This window comes from Henckelia pumila, chromosome 3 (genome assembly GCF_033568475.1).
Source record: "Henckelia pumila isolate YLH828 chromosome 3, ASM3356847v2, whole genome shotgun sequence".
Classification (NCBI taxonomy): domain Eukaryota; kingdom Viridiplantae; phylum Streptophyta; class Magnoliopsida; order Lamiales; family Gesneriaceae; genus Henckelia; species Henckelia pumila.
The window spans coordinates 193,471,496-193,493,329 of NC_133122.1; the positions used below are offsets into that span (position 1 = coordinate 193,471,496).

General features: G+C 36.0%; 3 protein-coding genes and 1 non-coding gene across 5 annotated transcripts; all 4 read left to right on the forward strand.

Moving 5' to 3' along the window:
- Positions 1-70: 70 nt before the first annotated feature.
- On the forward strand, positions 71-13,245 carry LOC140890521 (phosphoribosylaminoimidazole carboxylase, chloroplastic-like). 2 transcript variants are annotated; one of them, XM_073298370.1, is made up of 16 exons: positions 71-323; positions 874-1,089; positions 1,174-1,285; positions 2,388-2,450; positions 2,563-2,701; positions 3,120-3,175; positions 4,307-4,380; positions 4,619-4,766; positions 4,911-5,084; positions 10,390-10,477; positions 10,568-10,684; positions 11,597-11,694; positions 11,795-11,912; positions 11,990-12,084; positions 12,568-12,674; positions 12,783-13,245. In XM_073298370.1, exons 1-16 carry the CDS (start codon positions 109-111, stop codon positions 12,874-12,876), a joined length of 1,914 nt encoding a protein of 637 aa, XP_073154471.1. In that variant the 5' UTR covers positions 71-108; the 3' UTR covers positions 12,877-13,245. The 2 variants fall into 2 exon arrangements, with proteins under 2 accessions (XP_073154471.1, XP_073154472.1); XM_073298371.1 differs by lacking the exons at positions 71-323; positions 874-1,089; positions 1,174-1,285; ... (3 more) ...; positions 4,307-4,380; positions 4,619-4,766 and having other exon boundaries at positions 5,065-5,084; positions 10,560-10,684.
- A 1,109-nt stretch (positions 13,246-14,354) lies between these two features.
- LOC140890263 (F-box protein At3g62230) lies at positions 14,355-16,701 on the forward strand. The gene is made up of 3 exons (XM_073298024.1): positions 14,355-15,254; positions 15,469-15,645; positions 16,375-16,701. The coding sequence occupies exons 1-3, from the start codon at positions 14,355-14,357 to the stop codon at positions 16,699-16,701; spliced, it is 1,404 nt and encodes a 467-aa protein (XP_073154125.1).
- A 372-nt stretch (positions 16,702-17,073) lies between these two features.
- Positions 17,074-17,145, forward strand: TRNAM-CAU (transfer RNA methionine (anticodon CAU)). Its single transcript has one exon. It is a non-coding gene; the product is annotated as a tRNA-Met (tRNA).
- Positions 17,146-20,937: 3,792 nt separating this feature from the next.
- LOC140890264 (uncharacterized) lies at positions 20,938-21,467 on the forward strand. Its single transcript, XM_073298025.1, has 2 exons — positions 20,938-21,296; positions 21,452-21,467. The coding sequence occupies exons 1-2, from the start codon at positions 20,938-20,940 to the stop codon at positions 21,465-21,467; spliced, it is 375 nt and encodes a 124-aa protein (XP_073154126.1).
- The last annotated feature ends 367 nt before the right edge of the window (positions 21,468-21,834 follow it).

The window sequence follows — 21,834 nt, forward strand, 5'->3', positions numbered from 1 at the left end:
GGCTTAAAATACTTAAAGCCCATTAAGCCAACCTGGGCAAAAACACAGTCCGCCCGGACAAATTATAATCGTACGGCGCAGCCCAAATTTCGTCTTCCTGCCCGGGCGATGTTTCTTGAGTTCCGACCGAGCATAATGAAAAGGCTGAGTTTCACTCAAATCCCTTCCTTAGCTTTATTCAATTCCGACAAGAACACGGTTTTCTCGAGTAATTCTGTTGCGATGAACAATAGTTCTTCTTGTTCTCACAATATTCTGCTTAACTATGAGATTCCTCGAAAACATTGCAGAGCTTCTTTGGATGCCCGAAATGTTACACCCAGGTACTGAAATACAGTAATTTTTTTTTCGTTTTTGTTTTTCTTCTTCTTATAATTTTAGTATTTATTGTTTTGCAAAATGCAAATAAGTTGCGAGCATTACATTTACCTTTACATAATTTTCGTTTTCTGTGGTTAGAACTTAGGAGGAAGAAATGTTGGCTGATGGGAGTTGTTAACTACTTCGGAATCACAGTTCTTGTAGTGGTCAAATCAATTAGACTGCTATGATTTTGTTGTAGATAGACAAATTTTATTTATTTTAATTTTTTGGAGGAAATTTAGATAGACAATTTTGATGCACCGTCCGTGTCTTTTGCACTTGATCCTAATTCTTAATTCTAAAGTTGGTTGGATTGGTGCAATTGTGCTCATATGATATTGGGAACAAAATTCAGACGCATATATGTTTCATATGTATTTAAGGCAATCTCTGACTGAATCTTCTCAGACAGTTTAAATTGCCTCTAGAATATGAATGTTTGAAGTGCTTTACTTTTCAAATGTTTATGATCTGATTGATTTTTTTTTTTCACAATGTTCCATTGCACAGGGGTACCAACACACAAGTCCATGGTTTGTCTGAAACAGTTGTAGGTGTTCTTGGAGGTGGGCAACTTGGTCGTATGTTGTGTGAAGCAGCTTCTCCCATGGGAATAAAGGTGGTTGTTCTGGACCCTGCTGAGAATTGTCCAGCAAGTGGCCTGTGCCAGCATCATATGGTTGGAAGCTATGATGACAGTGCTACAGTAACAGAATTTTCTAAAAGGTTGGACTCAAAACCTTGAATTTTTCGTTTCATTTACTTCTCTTGTTTGGTGAACCTTAGTTGATTTATCACGGATTGGGTTAGATGTGGAGTATTAACTGTGGAAATCGAGCACGTTGATGCTGCTACTCTTGAGAAACTTGAACAAGAAGGGGTGGATTGCCAACCCAGAGCTTCAACTATTCGAATTATTCAGGTTTGTGTTTCTGCCCAGTATCCTTCATGTATGAATTACACCATTATATGGGTAATGCATGTTGCTGATGTGCCGTCGTTTAGATTTTGCTCTCAATAACTTCTTGGCTACCCGAACTGCAACAGACAACTCTATCTACGTAACAAAATTGTGCCCCTGGTGTCTTCATGTTAGGCAAGTTTGTGAGTTCCTAGTCAACAGTTTTATTTCATACGTGAAATATATCAGTAATTCGGGATTTGGTATGTTTATAGTCTAACACTAATATTACTTCTATGTGTTACTGATGCGTCCTATCACGATGGTGTTCTTCTGTTCTGTTTTCCATTTGAACTTCTTCATCATGCTCTATGTATTTAAGAAGACATTACTATTTAATATAAAGAAGACTAGAAGAGCAAAATTGAAAATTACTTATTTTTCTGAGTGATTGCCGTGGCATAATAAAAGTACAAGTGGAAGTGGCCCAACCGTAAATTCAGTTATTTACAACTTGTTTTTGTGAGAATTGTGGTGCAAGTATCAGTGTGACTGTGAAGTGATAATTTATTTCCTACTGTTATAGTGTTTATTATAAAATTCATTGTGTGGAAGGGAACCTTTGCTATGCCCTTGCCGCATAGCCTTTTTGTCATTGTTCTTGAGATGCAAGCACTTCAGTTCAGTATGTGTGACTTTAGTATGCATATTAAACAATATCTTTGTTTTATAATAAAAAAAATAAATTTTTAAAAAATCGCGAACCATAGAGAATTCAGATATTTATATCCTTATGTAATGAGAGAAATTATTGAAGTTACTCACCTATTTGATGACTCATATAGCATGTCTGACAATTTTCTTGGGTATACATAAATCATCAAGGTTCATATTATTATACCATATCATAAACTCTTTAATCAGTTCACATCGGTGTAACGTGTCAATTGTACACAACAAATGGAAGTGTTTATGGCATCATTTGTAGGTTCAATTTGTATGTATCTTTTCTTGTTGAGTTTTGGGTCAGTTGAAAGCATGTACTATAAACTGCCTTCTTTAGAAATTCCTATCTTTATTTTAGCTTGTGCTTTGAGTAACAAAGTAACATAATTGTTAATAGGATAAATATCTTCAGAAGGTGCATTTTTCTCGACATGCAATACCAGTCCCTAAATTCGTCCAGGTATTCCCATATTGGCAAGAGTCCTTGAAAATGGTTTAGATGAACATTTAAATTGCTTTAAAAGCAAGTGCTGCAATTTCTTTTTCTGATGAATAAAAAATGGCCGAGACAGATAGATGATTTTGAAGGTGCGAAAAGAGCTGGTGATCTGTTTGGTTATCCTTTGATGATAAAGAGCAAAAGGCTAGCTTATGATGGGAGAGGTAATGCTGTTGCTAAAAACGAAGGAGAACTATCATCGGCTGTGGGAGGTAAATTCGCGTTCAGTTAACTTTTGGATGTGTAAACTTTTCCTCATGCTGTTAGTCTATTTTAATATCTGGGGAAGGTTGTGCTGACCAAATTTTTTGCTTTATTTTCATTTGTTAAGTAGGACCTTGTGTTTTGAATTACCTCAATTCTTAGTTTGATAATTGAATTCCGTTATGATATATTTGTATTTGCAGCAGACTTTTTGTGGCTTCTAAGATCTTATTCAAAATTACAACTGCGATAAGTTCATAACTGGACATTTTGCAACAATTTTTTTTTCGTTATGATTCAACACATTTCATATATAACGACTAAATTCATTTTCCAACTTCATATAAGTCATTTTGCTGTCATCAATTTGGAGTTTTTTTTCTTTGCTGAAATGGTCATTGTAACTGAATTGTGGCCCATTTGCAGTCCTCGGAGGATATGCCCGTGGTTTATATGCTGAGAAATGGACACCATTTGTGAAGGTTAGCTTCTGTGAGCAGTCCCGTCTTCATGATAGCATAAGCTCACATCACCAGTATCCGCTTTAGAGTTTCATGTTTGTTCTCCCCAACAATTTGCAAATACATGTAATACCTGTATTTAGCCGTGAGTCATTGGATTTTGTTTGACATGTTGTGTATGGTAGTATCATTTGAAATGCTGTGTATGGTAGTATCATGGTTTCATGCTTGCTCTCTCTCCCTACCAATATGGAGATATTTGTAAATTCTGTGTGATTTTGGGTAATGCTCTGATAGATATCTGTCTTAATTGATAACTTGTATTACCGGTAAGCCAACTTTTGTAACTATATGGATGGGTAGAAATTTTGCTGGGAAGGTGGGACAAATATTTGAAGAAGTATGGATATGATTTTTGTCTTCCGCTGATCTGCTCCACTTTCTTGAGCGGCCATTTTCACTTGATTTTGCAGTTTCTCCATGGTATTACTCATCTCCTGAGGTAGGTCGAAAGGGATGAAAGCCACATTATGATTCTTGGTGGAATGCATGCATCTTTATACTTGTTTATTCAACCCTATTATGCAAGTTACTTGGCATATTGATAAGGAAATGATGATTGTAACTCAAAAGATCTGGTATGTAGAATCTAGTTATAAGTTTGGTTCATTAACTTTCAAACTTCAGAATTAAGGTTTATGAAAGCTTTATTAATTTATTTGCTGCCAAATTTGGTAAAATACTGGTCTTCGTATTGTTGCTTTAATTGTTTTCTATGATTCTTTTTATGTTTGAAATAGATAGGACGGGTTTTGGTGTCCATACTTGAACTCTACTTTGTAAATCTAGAGTAGGTGTTGACTGTTGAGAGATGTAAACTGCTCCCTCAACACTTCTATTATTTTTAGTTTGAGGTTTATTTATTATATGTTGTGGTGTTTATTCTAATAACTCGATCTGCTTATTAAGCATAAATTATGATGTTGAGAGATGCCACCCTGAACAGTTCAGTGTTTTTAATTTATAAATTGTTTTCATAATCATGGAAAATTTAAGGGATATATTATATTATTTTCATTTTGTAGGTAATAATACAATGTCTAGACTAGACGATTAAATGGTTTTAAATTCTATCCTTTGTTTTCAATGCAGGAGCTTTCTGTCATATTGGCTAGAGGACGAGATAATACTATGGCGTGCTATCCTGTTGTAGAAACTATCCACAGGCAATTACAGTCACTTTTTTTTTTTAATAATTGTACACTCGAGACGCTTGATGTGACTCAAATCCCAGGGTTCCAATTCTGGGAAACCTATTGCTCCATAAAAATGCCGATTGGTTGGTCGTTGCTAAATTACTTTGGACCAGTACTAGTTTTTTTTGTGTGGTATCTATTTGTCTTTAACTATTTTTAGAACTTTTCATGTACTTTAAATATTTTGGTACCTGCATTATATGTGTAGGGAGAACATTTGTCACATTGTCAAGTCCCCCGCCAATGTATCGTGGAAGATTCTAAAACTTGCAACTGATGTTGCATACAAGGCCGTGAGTTCTTTAGACGGCGCTGGTATATTTGCGGTTGAGTTGTTTTTGACAGCTGATGGCCAGGTTATACATTGATTCATATTGTTTCACTTGCATTACATACTCAATATTGATGCATCTTTACATGTAAATAATTGCATACAGGTGTTCTAGCTCTGCAGTTTTGTGTAGATTGTTTGTGCTTACTTAAATGTCCAATTTCCTTAGGTCTTACTCAATGAAGTGGCACCCAGACCTCATAATAGTGGGCATCACACAATTGAGTCGTGTTTTGCTTCACAATATGAGAACCATCTGAGGGCCGTTGTTGGTCTTCCACTAGGCAATCCATCGATGAAAACTCCAGCAGCTATCATGTACAATATACTGGGAGAGGAGGAGGTAATTTTACTATTCGACAAACCCTTATGCATTGCCTTTGAGAACGACATAAACTGACCTCATCTGGCCAATAAATTCGAAATTTCCAAAGTAGCTGTTTATTTTGTTTGTCACTACTTGAAATTTCCAAACTAAGTTCTTTGGCAGCTGATGTCTTTTGCTGGATTTAACATGTTATGATAGATGATTCAGTATTCTTACAAAGCCTCGAGGAATTAGATAAAAGATGGGTGTTTATTCAATGTTAAGGTGGTAGTTGGCATATCAATGAACTGTTGTGTTTAGTTTGGTGTAACCTTCCTTATAGGGGAGATAGCGCGATTGATTGTCCATGGTAGCTGTAGAATATTTAGATTAAATTAAATCAAATCTTATCTTTTATATAGTATCAGTTTATTTGGTAACAAGATTTATTTATTTATAGATAGATATAGATTACATCTAGAATCTTGGGATTTGATTTGTATTGTAAATTATATAATATAGTAGCATTCAATGTAAAAAAGTTGTACTGAAATAAAAGAAAAGAATTCTCTCTTTTTTACATGGTATCAAAGCCTAAGGTTACAAAATGGCCAAATCCGATTCTTCCCCTTTGAAAGACAGTACTGATTCTGCCGATTCCACGGCCGGAAAAACCCTCACTCCCATCACAACCTTTTTGGGGAACGATCACTCATCCTCTTCAATTACAAGCCACAAACTAGATGGAAAAAATTATCTCCAGTGGGCACAATCAGTAAAAATTGTGATTTGTGGCAGGGGAAAATTGGGGTACATCACCGGTGAATTACCAACTCCCAAATCCACCGATTCTTCATACAAAACATGGTTGGTCGAGAATTCGATGGTTCTTGCTTGGCTCATAAATTCAATGGAGCCTCAAATTAGCCGACGATATCTCTGGTTCAAGACGGCCAAAGAAGTATGGGACGCAGCCCGACGTATGTATTCGGACTTTGGTAATGCTTCTCAGATCTTTGAGCTCCGTTCTAAACTCAAAGAAATGAAGCAGGATTCAAAGTCTGTCACTCAATACTTCTCGGATCTTCAAGACCTCTGGCAAGAACTCGACCTTTTCTTAGAGGAAGAGTCAACCTGTGTGGACTGCAGTGTCAAACAGAGGAAAAACATCGAGAAGGAAAGAGTATTTGATTTTCTTGCGGGGCTTAATCGCGACTTGGATGAAGTACGCGGTCGGGTGGTGGCCCGAGAGCCCTTTCCCTCGGCTGAAGATGCATTCGCTGAGGTTCGACGGGAAGAAACTCGCCGAAAAGTCATGCTTGTTGATGTTTCGGTTGTTACATCTATACCAGAAGGTTCTGCCCTTGTTTCACACAAGCCCACATCCTTTGGGAAGTATAATCCCGACCAAAAGTCAAGTAATCGTCCGCTGTGTGACCATTGTCATTATCCTGGACATACCAGGGATACATGTTGGGACCTCCATGGGAAACCTGCGAACTGGCAGCCTAAAAAGAAAAAGGACAGCAAGGTGTACAAGACCAAATTTGCCGATGGCAAATCAGATGCTACTTCTATGTCCTTGACTAAAGAGCAGATTGAACAACTTTGCAAACTGCTCAATCAATCTTCGGTCAATCCCAGTGTTAGCTCATGTTCAATTGCTCATTCTGGTAAAAATTTCTCTGTCCAAAAATCCTCATATTTCTCTCTGGATCCTTGGATCATTGATTCAGGGGCATCAGACCATATGACAGGTTGTTTAAATATCTTTTGTACCTATATTCCTTGCACACGTCCCACTACTGTTATACTGGCTGATGGTTCTAGGACAGGCGTTGCTGGAATTGGTAACATAAGATTATCCTCAACTTTGGTTCTGTTAGCAGCCTTCCATGTTCCTGCATTGAAATGCAATCTGATTTCAGTTAATAAATTGACTCGAGACAGTAACTGTGTTGCTAAATTCATGTCTTCTTCATGTCAATTTCAGGACCTACTATCGGGGAAGATGATTGGCAGTGCTAGGGTTCATGTCGGCCTTTATTACTTCGAGAATGATCCAACAAAGAGTAGACAGAAGTTCGAGTCTAATAATGTGTCTTTTTCTGTGTCTAGGAGTCGAGAACTTATTTTGTGGCATCGTAGACTTGGTCATCCAAGTTTTTCTTATTTAAGACATCAATTTCCTTATTTGTTCAGTAATAAAGAGCTTGAGTCACTTGATTGTGAAATTTGCCAACTTGCAAAACAAACTCGCACCTCTTTTTCCCCAAAACCATATGTACCATCAACACCTTTTTCTTTAATCCATAGCGATGTATGGGGACCTTCCAAAGTCACCACCTCAGGTGGAAAAAGATGGTTTCTCACATTTATCGATGATCACACGAGAGTCACTTGGGTTTTTCTGCTTCAAGATAAATCTGAAACTGCTCGCACATTCAAAATTTTCCATAAAATGGTACAAACCCAATTTCAAGCCAAAATTCGAATACTAAGAACAGATAATGGGAAGGAATACTTTAATTCCAGTCTTGGTGAGTATTTATCACAGCATGGGATCATACACCAAAGCTCTTGTGTTGATACTCCACAACAAAATGGAGTGTCGGAAAGAAAGAATAGGCACTTGTTAGAAATTTCCCGGGCCCTTATGTTTACAATGAACATTCCAAAATATTTGTGGGGGGATGCTATCTTAACTTCCGCCTACTTAATAAATCGCCTACCTAGTCGCCCTCTAAAGTTCAACACTCCTTTGTCTGTTCTCAAGAAGCACTATACTCACGTGTTTAAACCCCATGATATTCCTCTAAAAACCTTTGGGTGTACAGCTTTTGTCCATCTCCATAACCAAGGTCAAAGCAAGCTTGATCCTAGGGCTGTCAAAACTGTTTTTGTTGGATATTCTCCAACACAAAAGGGTTATAGGTGTTATTGTCCTCAAACCAGAAAAATGTATGTCTCGTGTGATGTTACTTTCTTTGAAAATACTCCTTATTTCTCATCCGCTGCGATTCAGGGGGAAAACAAGAGTGAATCTGGCTTCTGGGATGTTTTGGATATACCTTTACCCACTGATTCTGTACATATCAGTCCACTGCCCAATTTCAACTCAACTAACTCTTCATCCAGCAGCCCTCCTCTCAGCCCTACCAGTTCGTCCAGCAGCGTACCCAGTTTGCCCAGCAGCCCTTCCAGCCCCTCTCCTAGTCACACAGAGCAAAGACATGTTCCTAGACAGCAAAAACTACAAGTCTACTCTCGCAAGAAAAAACCTCAGTTTGAAAAAGAAGTCATGGATCCCACTCACTGTCAAACAAATGACCCGGTAGTGGAACCTCCCAAAGAACCAGGTATATCCAATTCCATTCTTGATCTAGACTTGCCCATAGCTGTTAGAAAAGGTGTAAGGTCTTGTACCCAACACCCTGTCTCCCAGTTTGTCTCCTACTCAAAACTGTCACCTCCATTTCGTGCTTTTACTTCAAATCTATCTAGTGTATCTATTCCCAGGTCTATTGAGGAGGCATTGATTGTTCCGGAGTGGAAAAATGCTGTTCTAGAAGAGATGGATGCCCTTAAGAAAAATAACACATGGGACTTGGTGAAATTACCACAGGGCAAGTGTGCAGTGGGCAGTAAATGGGTTTTCACTCTAAAATATAGGGCGGATGGCTCAGTGGAAAGGTATAAAGCCCGACTGGTGGCCAAAGGCTTTACACAAACCTTTGGGATTGACTATAATGAGACTTTTGCTCCTGTTGCCAAACTCAATACGGTTCGAATTCTTCTCTCTTTAGCAGTCAGTCTTGATTGGCCTCTGCATCAATTCGATATTAAAAATGCATTCTTGAATGGTGAGTTGGAAGAGGAAGTCTATATGTGTCAACCTCCGGGGTTTACGGAGAATCTAGGAAGAGAAATTGTTTGTAAACTTAACAAATCTCTCTATGGTTTAAAGCAGTCTCCTAGAGCTTGGTTTGACAGGTTTTCAAAGGCTATCAAGAGATTTGGGTACAAACAGGGACAGGCTGATCACACACTGTTTATGAGACATTCTAAGAAAGGAAGGATCACTGTTATCATTGTGTATGTTGATGATATTATTATCACCGGAGATGATAGTGAAGAAATGAACAAAATCAAACAAATGATGGCAAAAGAGTTTGAAGTCAAAGATCTTGGATCATTAAAGTATTTCTTAGGGATGGAGATAGCAAGGAGCAAGAATGGAATTTCCGTTTCTCAAAGGAAATACACCTTAGATCTTCTGGAAGAGACAGGCATGCTGGGAAGCAAACCAAGTAAGACCCCAATTGAACTTGGTAATAAAGAGAAGATGCTGGAAGGTGAGCCAGTTGACAAGGGAAAGTATCAACGCCTTGTGGGAAGACTTATTTATCTTTCACATACAAGGCCGGACATTGCATTTGGAGTCAGCTTAGTCAGCCAGTATATGCATGCTCCACGTCAAGGTCATCTCAATGCTGTGTATCGCATCTTGAGATATTTGAAACAAACACCTGGAAAAGGTTTATTCTTTACTAAAACCAGCGACAGGGGAATAAAAGGATTCACTGATGCAGATTGGGCCGGTTCGATCGAAAATCGACAACTGGATATTGTACATTACTGTGGGGAAATTTGGTAACGTGGAGGAGCAAGAAACAATCTGTTGTGGCCAGGAGCAGCGCTGAAGCTGAATATAGGGCCATGTCACATGGAATATGTGAACTCATTTGGATAAAGAGGGTGATGGAAGAATTGAGAATCGGATTTGAAAGCCCCATGAAACTATACTGTGATAACAAATCTACCATCAGTATAGCTCATAATCCTGTCCATCATGACAGAACGAAGCATGTGGAAGTAGATCGTCATTTCATTAAAGAAAAATTGGATGGAGGCATAATCGACATCGAATATGTTCCCACTTCTCATCAACTAGCTGATCTACTAACTAAAGGCCTGACAGAAAATTCATTTGAATTTCTTATTCACAAGCTTGGACTCATCAACATCTATAGCCAAGCTTGAGGGGGAGTGTAGAATATTTAGATTAAATTAAATCAAATCTTATCTTTTATATATTATCAGTTTATTTGGTAACAAGATTTATTTATTTATAGATAGATATAGATTACATCTAGAATCTTGGGATTTGATTTGTATTGTAAATTATATAATATAGTAGCATCCAATGTAAAAAAGTTGTACTGAAATAAAAGAAAAGAATTCTCTCTTTTTTACAGTAGCTAATACTGTCTCTAAGTCCAGAATTTGTCTTCAATGGCTACCAGCCTTTAAATAACATACAAGTCGTTTCTGAATATAGGGAGAACTAGGTTTCCTACTTGCCAATCAATTAATTGGAAGTGCATTGAGAATCCCTGGAGCATCAGTTCATTGGTATGACAAACCAGGTTAGTCAATCTTTTGCTCAGGGCACATGTTCTATTTTATTTACTCTCTCAGGTCTGCATGGTTTGATGACAATTTATGTAGTGTTGCAGAGATGAGGAAGCAAAGAAAGATGGGTCACATCACAATTGTCGGCCCCTCTATGGGCATTGTTGAAGCTCAGTTAAAATCCATGTTAGGAGAGGAGATCTCAGATGACCGGCATGTAGGTTAGTCGTGTTATTCGATTTAAAATGTCTATTAGTGAGTGACTTGATATTTCTTCATCTTGCTTAATGTATAATGCTGATCAATAAGGATTGGATATATCATAGTTGAAAGAAGTTTTAAAAATTTCAGAATAATTTCTCTCTCTTTTGTTTGTTAAAGCTGTGTACTTTTTGACCATAATATTTTAGCCTTCGTAATGCCCTTGTATTTTTTTTATATTCTAACTCTCAGATAAGTCTTCATAATTATTTTTTTTGTCCTCCATTTTATTAATTATATTATATGCCCCCTGCTTTCTTTGTTGGTTTAGGGATTGACCTGCTAAGACTTTTAAATTTGTATCCAGCTTGTGGAACATGCAGACTTGCCTGTTTCAAGTCTGTAAATGGTTTTTTGTTTAATTGTAGTTTGTTACAAGAGTGGGATAAAATTGGATGAAAGTCTTTTTGTGCTAAAATCTCGGAGGATATAAAGAATGAGGTGAAGAAAACATTAATTGCTAATTCAAATTTTTTTTCACTTGTCCTGAAACATTTATCTAAATTATAAATTATTCTTCTACAATCTCTCTCTCCTCCCCCAAAATTTTGGGTGTGCTATAAGTTTTCAGAGTGTGTTTTGTTTTAGAAAAAATCACAATTGATGAATTGTAACTGTAATAGCTTGGAGTTCATTACTCATAATTATTTCATTCAATTAAAGGGATTGGGCAACGGATATACCATTTTTTGGTGCTGATGATTTGTGAGAACTCTCCATATTGTGTGATATTCTCTCCCTTGACAATGAAAAATAAATAAAAAAAATATTTGTGTTGAGGGGAGGGGAACTAGTTGCATGGTGTTGCTTTGCAAACATGATTTTTCTTTAAACTGATTTTTTATATGATCGGCAGATCCCTCTTAATGCAGGTTCACCTCGTGTCGGGATCATAATGGGCTCTGATTCAGACCTTCCTGTGATGAAGGATGCTGCAAAGATTTTAAGAGAGTTTAATGTGCCTACTGAGGTTATTGCCAAAAACTGCATGTTTGTTGGTGATTTTGTTTCATCGTAACTATGGTTGTTGGTATTGTTGAAGTCAAAACTCATCGAACTTCATTGTATAGGTGAGAATAGTTTCAGCCCACCGGACCCCTGAAATGATGTTTGAGTACGCCGCATCTGCTCGGGGTCGTGGAATTCAGGTTATCATAGCTGGTGCAGGTGGTGCTGCTCATTTACCAGGTGCCTGTTAAGGCATGACATTTGAATTTCATCTTTAGTTTGGAGTAAATTCTGGTTAACCTTGTTCAATTGATTAGGCATGGTAGCTGCATTGACCCCCTTGCCTGTGATTGGTGTTCCGGTACGAGCATCCACGTTAGATGGACTTGACTCCCTCTTGTCTATTGTTCAGGTATTTGTCCTACTTTAATCTATCTTTGTTAACCAATTGTTCAATTTATAAAAGTAATAATAATAGATATTCTGTGAGGTGAGGAAGCAAAAAAATTCAGGGTATAATTGTGGCACATGGAAATGAAAGAAAGCATCGTATTTTGAAAATCTAAATCATTATTCTAAGCTAAATCCGTGCTCAACCTTCTATAACTTGCTCAAGGCAATACCTGTCAATGCCCTTGTTACAGCATGTCTTTAACTTAGGAGCTAACCACATTCATTTTCCCATGATGAGGCATAATCTTATATTTACACCGATATGTTTCATTTTGGAGTTTCCAATATCTTAATCCACTGTTCTGGCCAAGAAAATGGTGGTCTCATTATTTGAAGTTGATAAAGAGAAAATGACTTCTCTAATTATACTTGTATCGTCATTAGTACTCAATGCAGTCTATACCCGAGATACAACCGACTTTCACTTGTCTGTGTTTTCTAGATGCCGAGGGGAGTCCCAGTGGCGACAGTGGCAATAAACAATGCAACAAATGCTGGTTTACTTGCAGTAAGATTGTTAGGGATTAGTGACATTGATTTGCAAGCTAGGTCGGCCTATCTCTCTCGCTTTCTAATCAAATAAGAGAATTGTGCAAATCTTTTTTTTTTTATCCTCCAGAAATTTTCTCACCGACCTTTTCCATTTAAATCATATAGGATGGCTCAATACCTTGAAGATAGAAGAGATGAGGTCTTAGTTAAGGGAGATAAACTGGAAAAAGGTGGCTGGGAAGACTACTTGAATGCGTAATGGTTCTTCCCAAGAATACAAGAGCTGTGGTTAACAATACAGCATTGCAACAGTCCCAATCCGTCAAGAAACGGTATAATTATGTATGATAAGCATGGCACAGATACAGGGAAATGCTGGAGTTGTATGAACACGTCACTTATCGTCGCCACACTTTGAATTTTGTCGCTTTTGTAATTGAAACATCTAAATTAGGCATTCACCTTTTTGTTTGGTTGCAGCATAGAAATACCGAAGAGGGTGATCTCCTGTGTTGTAAGAATCTAAAGCTTTTGAGTTGGTGAGGTATTAATATAACGACCGAAAAACTGTTCTGGATAAATTTTGGACTCGAACATTGATTTTCTTATGAAATTTTTTGGTGGATCATATTTGGTATACGATAGTGTTTGTTTTTCTGTAAATTTTTTCTGAAATTTTATTTTTACAAGGAGTATTGATGCAATGAGCTCAATTATATCATGTCAATAAATTTGCAATAGTAAACTTTTTATTGAATAACAAATATTAAATCAAATCTAGAAAAATTTAACATCGAATAAAAAAACAGTGATAGAAATATAGAATCCTCAACAGCTGTTTGGCAATCCTAACATTTAATGCCAAATTCCAAAATATCTTCCAAGAAACCACTCCAATCCCCGGCTAGTTTTTCAGATCAGGTTGGAGTGGTACGTCTATGCTCCTCCGGGAGGAATACTCCTTCTATGTCCAATGAATGACATGTGTCCCTGGTACTATAGTGTTGCAGCAGTCACTTTACCTTGGGATGAACAATTTTTTTTTATTTTTTGTTTTTTATATTTTAAAAAATAATTATATAATATTATATTAATTTATAAGTAAATAAATTAAACAACTTATTTTAACATCGTATAAACTGACCAAAAAAATTTATCAAACAAATTGAAAAAACATATAAGCTCAATTAAACACTCTCTAAATATGAATTTTGTATTCGACACATTTCGAAATCATGCTATTAATAAAACTTAAATGCAGCCATATTAAAGATTTATTTGTGACATAAATTTAAAAAAAAAAAAAACATCCATTACATCCACAGCGTATATCGAAATATATTATTGTCATTTTAATCAATTAATGTTTTTCAAAAAAATCCATATATCAAATCAAATCAAATTTAGTCAAAATGAATAAAGCAATAGTCCCGACCATTGGCGGCGTCTGATCTCTACGATAAAAGTCGCATCCTTTCCTTTTTTCACAATAACTGCGTCGATTATCCATCAAATCCAACGTCCCTTCCCCTCTTTACATATAATCATCATTTCTTCATTCATGCATGTTTACATGCAACAAAATTTCTTCTTCGACTTTCTCTTTCTTGATTGATTGATATATTGATATTAAGGCTGAAACAGTACTACTCTAGCCGAGCCCACCGCGGGAGATTTGAATAATATTTCTTTGCCTGCTGTTGAGGAATCATCATCATTATCATCATTCATCCATTAATGGATCACTTCTCTTATCTCCCTGAAGCTGTCATTCTCATCATCGTCTCCTTTCTCCCATTCAGAGACGCTGTCAGAACTTCTGTCCTCTCCAGAAGGTGGCGCCACTTCTGGACTGCCACCGGGGACGTCGATCTCCACCAGAGTTATTTCTTCGTCACCAATGGATCAGATTCCCAAACAATGGATTACATGCATTTCATGCAACGATGGATGCAAAACTTCCGAGCGCCTCAAATGAGAAGGTTCCGGGTCGTTTTCTCCGGCAGCGTCATCTCTCCGGGTTCCGACATGCAACGATGCGTGGAGTTTTTCTCGGGGAATATCCGTCGGGAAACCAGAGAAGTTCATCTCGATTTCTCCGACCCTTCGTGGGAATTACATGGTATCGATCATAAACCTCAGACGATCATCCAACTCCCCTTCTTTCGACCACATGCGACGTTGGGATCCCTCCATTTGTCCGCCTGCAGATTCGATTTCCTCCGATGTGACACCTTTGCAGCACTGAAAAATGTTTATCTGGGATGGATCGAAGTGCCCGGCTACACTCTCAACAGATTCGTAGCCATGTGCCCTTCGTTGGAGGATCTGAGGCTTAAGAGATGCTGGAACGTGAGTGAAATGATGATCGGCGCGCAGAGACTGAAGGTTCTTGTTATCGACAAATGTATGGAGCCCGAATCGATATCCATCGATGCGCCGTTGTTGAATACCTTCAAATACTACGGTCTGTGTACTTATGTGGGGATGGATTATCACAGGAACATGGAGGAGGCGGTGTTTGATTTCGGGGTTCAATCCGAAGTTTCGGACCAAGGAGATGGGCAGATGCTTTACAATCTGCTTTTAGAAATTTTCAGCGTCAGGGTTCTCACCATTTGCAGTTACATGCTTCAGGTAAATATATATATATATATATATAGATATATATGGGATTTTGAAACGAGTGTATTTGGTATGTTGGTTATCTGTATCCCTTTTTTGGAAGGAGAACGTGGATAATATTATATCATGAATTTTATTTATAAGCATAATAATATTGTATCATTTATTTTATATACATGCATCATGTGTGTCACCACGACTAATTGATAATAATGTTGCATTGAAGGTGTTACCAATGTGTGAAGAGCCGCTGTCGCTGGAGTCGAAGCTTAAAAATATGAGGCACTTGATATTGAAGACGCAGTTGCATATGAATGAATATTATGGGATAAGCTTTTTCTTGGAGAGTTGTCCACATTTGGAACTTCTTGAAATTCACTTGGGCGCTAGGAGGATTTTCCCGGTAATTTATTTCGTTTAATATATATTTATAATAATATAATAATATTTATTTAAAAGCTAGCTAATTGCTAAACGTGTTACGTGTACGGACGTGTGTGGATTATTATGTTTAAAAATATATTTCCCAAGTTTCAAATTTTTCTTGCTAAGAAGGCGCAGTTTATCATTCCGAGTGATATAAACATCTCTCGATAGGTGAGACATAAATTTATATGTATACGTATAATAATAACTTGATCAGTGCAACATTTGTGCACATGAATTTCTTCTTTTCGGATGCATGTTTATATATATGGTTGTATTATGTTATATTATGTTATGTTTATCGGTTTATATTTTTTAGGAAAAATTACAAATTTAGTCAGATATGTTTGTCACTTCGCGATTTTGGCCCTCTATGTTTTCACATTTCAGTTTTAGTCTCGCATTTTTTTATTTTTGGCAATTTCGGTCCTTTTTATTCGAAAATGCTTACGTGGCACTGTACACGTCAGCTCCACATCAGCACTGAATTGGTGTTAAGTCAGCGCCACGTCGGAAAAAAGACTAAAATTGCCTAAAAAAATAAAGATAGCGGACTAAAACTGAAATCTGAAAATATAAAGGACTGAAATCGCAAAGTAAAAAACATACGGAACCAAAAAAGCAATTTTTCCTATTTTTTATGAATCATAAGAGAAACCATACAATAATAATAATTTTGAAGTGTCTGATATTTTGATGATTTCAGGATTACGAACCTCCATTCAAGTTCGAGGAACATCCATTCTTGATTCGCGACGAACGACATCGGAGAAACTATCGATGTCTGAAACGAACTTTGAAGACAGTGAAGGTGAAGGGATTCAAAGGGACAGATGATGAAATAGTGGTGCTCAGATATTTGCTCAAATTCGGGCTCGTTCTGGAGAATCTGTTCGTTCATCTGTCCAAGGAGAAAGGCGCGAATGGCGTCGACATGGAAGCAACTTATATAGAAAACCTTCGGAGGTTGATACAGTTGGGGACTTCGTCTCCTTGTCTTCAAGTATACACAAACTACAATCAAGATGATTAATTAGTTTTTTTTTTATCAGTATACATTTTGTTGTTCGATTATATTCATAATTGTTAGGTCCATGTGATTTAATTTTATAAGATCATGATACAGTTTTTGACTTTATATAATATATATGTGTGTGATAGATATTTCGTGTTTTCTGTTTATGTGATGTTTGTGCAAACTTCTATATCAATTAGTGCTCGGAGAGATGAAGTTGGGGACTATGCTAATGGGTCTTATAATAAGAATATTAAAAATATTTAGTCAATTATCACTGAATTAAATAATAATAACGTTTTGGGCTCAAGTGGAACAAAAAATGAGCAGGTCTGAAGGACATCAATTCTGTGACTTTATATAAATACTAAACAGAAGAATAGACAACAAATCAGAGTGGCGCAGCGGAAGCGTGGTGGGCCCATAACCCACAGGTCCCAGGATCGAAACCTGGCTCTGATATTGAGAGCAAGCTTCTCAAACTCCACTCTTCTTTTTAATTTTCGACATCTTTATTTTATTCTTATATTGTTGTTATTATTATTAATACTAATTTATTATTATGTGTATTTTTTCACTCATACACATTTTTTTTAAGAGTATTCACTAATATATTGTGAATATTGATAATTTTTTATTGTCTCAAATATCAATAACTAATTATTTTTAGTTAATTGATCGAGGGGATTTTGGGTACATATGCTAAAAATGAGGCCGTTGAATATTATGATAGAGCTAGGAACTCAAAACCAAAAATATCTCAATTAATCAATAAAAGAAAATCTCAATTTATATTTTTTTCATGAGTGGGAAGCCGCAACTTCCACTCTTCAATGTATTGAATAAATTCGATTTAATGCAATAGTCTGTAAACTTAGCTAGTTAGATAAATTGTACTGAACAAACACTGTGTGGCATGCTAGCCTGATAAGATGTTGGTTGAGATAATCGAACTTATGAGCATTTGTCTAAAGTTCACATACTCTATCAACTTAGACACCATGGACGAATCTATGAATGGGCTGTGCTAGGTTATATATATATATATATATATATATATATATATATGATTTCAAAAATAATTAATAGTGTAGTAAATTTTAAATCTTGTATGCTTATTGTATAAAATTTCTATAAAATTCAGCTTATGACTTCGGCTTTTCAAGTCTTAAATACATATACAAATGCAATATCTTTTTTGTTTCAGATTAATTTTTAAAATTATAATAGTTGTGTGATATGAATGTATTAAAAAGTGATATTTTTTATAATTTTGAGAAAAATATATTACTTGAATAATGAAATTATTTGTTTTTGCCTTAAATAAATTATAGTGGCCAAAAAAATGAAAATTTAGAGTCTTATTTATTGTTGTATTACTCTAAATTCATGAAATTTTCAAATGAATTTCCAAATATATTATATTTTTTTATAATAATATATAATTTATTAAATTAAGTTCAAGCACACTCTAATTCTAATTCTTGGATCCGTCTCTGTCGGACAACAATATATAGGAGGCCCAATTATATGTTATTGATAATATGACAACATATTCTCTTTGTCCCTCCCAAAATTGTTATTTCGAATCATAAATGAAATACAAAGGTTGCTGTTAACAATATATAGGTCTGTCCGTTGCCCCTTCCTTCTTTATTTATTGCATTCATATGCCCTACAACGAAGCAGAGAAAAAGATACCTCACAAACTATATTAATTTTATGTAATACCCATAAATTTGTGGTGCAATTTGTATTTTTTCTATTTTGATCATGTTAACCGTAGATAACATCTTTAGTCAAATAATTTGCATGTTTGTTTAATTTTTAGGTCCCGGTAATAGTTAATTGTAGTTTTAGTCATGCAACTTAAATGTTGTTTATTTGACCGAATTCTATGGTATCTTATGTGGAGGACTAGATGTTGATCTAGATATTTTTGGAGAGAAACTTGCATATATATGTGTTAGAATATTATGTGGTCTTCCAAAAATCCATGTCAGCATCCGCGGATACCACATTATAAGTAATTTTGAACAAACACTTCGGTCAAATAAACAAAATGCAAGTTATATGACTAAAATGTAAATTCATAATTAACATGACCAATTTTTTTTTTAAAAAAAAGTCTAAAATTATATATACGGCCAGAAATATAATGTTTCTTAATTTTATATTTGTTATATATACAACACACAAATAACGTACGTTTAATTCGTTGTTTAGGTATCACCTAAATTAATTAAACTAACATGAAGTAATTAATGACGTGACTTTCCATAATTACATTTTATGCTAAACTTGGGATCAATTTGTTAATTTCATCGCAATTTAGGCTTCATAATGTACAAAGGGTTACCTGAAATTTTTGAGGTTGTTGTGCAAATAAATGAATGATAAATTATGTATGTCGGGGATTAGGACCACAAATTGGAAACAAGCCACATGAACATGCCTATGCACTTGGATTTGGAGACACCTAAAAAGGGATAATCGACACAAAAGTGATCCACATTAATATTCCCATGATTTAAACGGCGTATAATGCCTGTTTGATAACTTCAGGTGGTCCTTAACATTACATTTTAAGGTTATTAATTTATACTAAAGAAAAAGAGAAGATGCATGCCACCAATTACACCAAACGAGAGTTAATACATCAAGAAATTTTATTGCGTCAAATTTATGACACTACGTCGTTTTATATTGTTAGATAGGTAACATATATAATTTTTGGTCTAGTGGTAATTTAGTGTTTAATCCTAAAAAATGTATGTGTTCACTAAGCATATATATAACATTAATTTAATCACAAAGCGCATTTTAGTGAAAATGACAATAGATCTAATGGGTGCATGTCTGCTAGATCCCTATAACTTCATATTGGATATATAAGTAAACGAAATGTTATATATATCTACTTGCTGCATTGTAATGTCCATGTATTGTCACAATGGACTATAGATGCTAGCATTTAGATAGTACCTCATATTACTTACATAATGAAATCGAAATATAATGAGTTTAATTAGATAATCGCCCTCAAGAACATCCATTTTGTTTCCACCGTTGATTATATAGGTTGGATCTATACCATCCATCTGGGTCATAATGTCACATTTATGCTCTTTATCATCAAATATAAGTTCACGTGATGATATGATCAAAACGCATCTCATTTGGTTCCCATGACCCTAATTTCCTTCCCCACAAGGAAGATGGGTTAAAAAGAACACACTTCTTTCACCAAACAATGAACTCTCTGTTTGCTCTCACGTGAAAGGTATTTATCACTTTTTATTCCACCAACTAACATAAAAAAAAGACCAATAGGGAAAAAGTTAGGTTCACCGATAAGTTGCATATAATTGGTAACATAATTCGTATAACTTAAACATCAATCAAGAAAACAAAATTAAATAATGTATACTTCACGGGATTTTAGATATAGGACCCTAAACCTAGAAGCAAGTGGAGTCCGCCCGGTCCTCTCAAAATATCCGAGTTGGTGGTGTATGTGAGTGTTTGACACAGTGATCACGATTTCAATTTCTTCTACCAATACTTTCTTGAGCATTAAATCCGTCGCACTGAATTTGCTTAGTACGGTTCATCTATAACTAGCAAAAATTTGCTAGCAATTGCGTTAGCCCAAGAGTTTATCCCAGTAGACATTGAAGGACCGCAGAGTTTTAGCATAATATATAATAATAATAATAATAAGTGGAGTCAACTTATAGCTTAAATTGATCAAGGCCGAGAACAAATCCAAGAGATTTGAGTAGCATTTGAAGTTGGGTACTTTCAGTACTGTCTTATATGGCCAAGTCGCCAAATATATTAGCTTCATATATAGTACGAAAATCCGAGCTTGTTAATCGAGTTCAAGCTCACAATTATTTTAGTTCGAGCTCGATACAGAACTCGCGAGTAAACCAAATTGCGATCATACAAAACCAAATTGCGATCATACAAAAGCAATGCTTAAAATGACTTAATTGCATCCACATGAATTTTATGACCACATCACGACCCAATGACGATGTCTGTCTTGTCTTATCTCTCCCAGGCTCCACTTTAGATTAGAATATAAGCCAAAGAAATACCTCATGCAACATCACAAATTACCAATGAAATAAACCCAAGATGTCTCATATTCTAAGCAAGCCTTCCAACAAGACAAGACGTCCCCAAACCACAACTCCGCAACCACAAGCATCCATAATATTCTCTCCTCATAAACTAATCATGATGATGGCACGAACGTCCTACGTTTCCGGCCCCGTGCCTCGCGAAAACAAGTCCGCGAAACCGAATCTGGTGGCAATAGGGACAAGAGGCACTGTCGGATCCCTATTCAAGAAAGAGATAGATTACTTCACCCGGCCGTGCTCCAATAATGATCAGCGTTCCCATGATCTTGCGCTCTGCTCGGCTTCGAGTGTCAAGTTTTCTGATCCTAAGATCGAATCAACCATCAATAACATTGCTCGAAAGAAGAAGAAGAGAGGAAGCAATAGGCTCATACCAAGCATGTGTGCTATGGTTGAAGTAGTGGAAAGGAATCAGACATCAGGATTTACATACAGGAATCTGAAGGCAGATCTTAAAAGGTACATATGTTATATATTACTTCGTTAAATATAATGTTTTTCTTTCATGTTTCATACATCCCTTGTCTGAATTGCTACATATATATATTGTCCAATATTTCGACTATCTTAGATTCTTAAGTCCCTTTTTGATTGTTTCTTTTTTCATCTAACAGGGGTTCCATCTACTGATCATACACCAGCAACAGCAAGCATGAGAATTTGACATGTTCCAAGTTTCCTTTAGACTATTCAGGAGTGTCTGAAACAGATCTAGAATAAAGTACACGACAAACATATTAGATGCAGATCTACTTGTTGTGTCGGACAGGATTTATTATAATTAGATTTCAAACTCGAGCGAGATTACACTTGTACGGAAACTGATCGTCCTAAGTTCACCTATTTTTCCGGGTTTTTTTTCACAATTTCACGACGCAGATGAATCACACATGGATGTTTAATAATAAATGTGGAATCTACTGAAAAATCATTGAATCTCACGTGAATTGGTAAATAAGCAGCCTATGATGATGCATGGGTGGTCTCATTGCCCGGT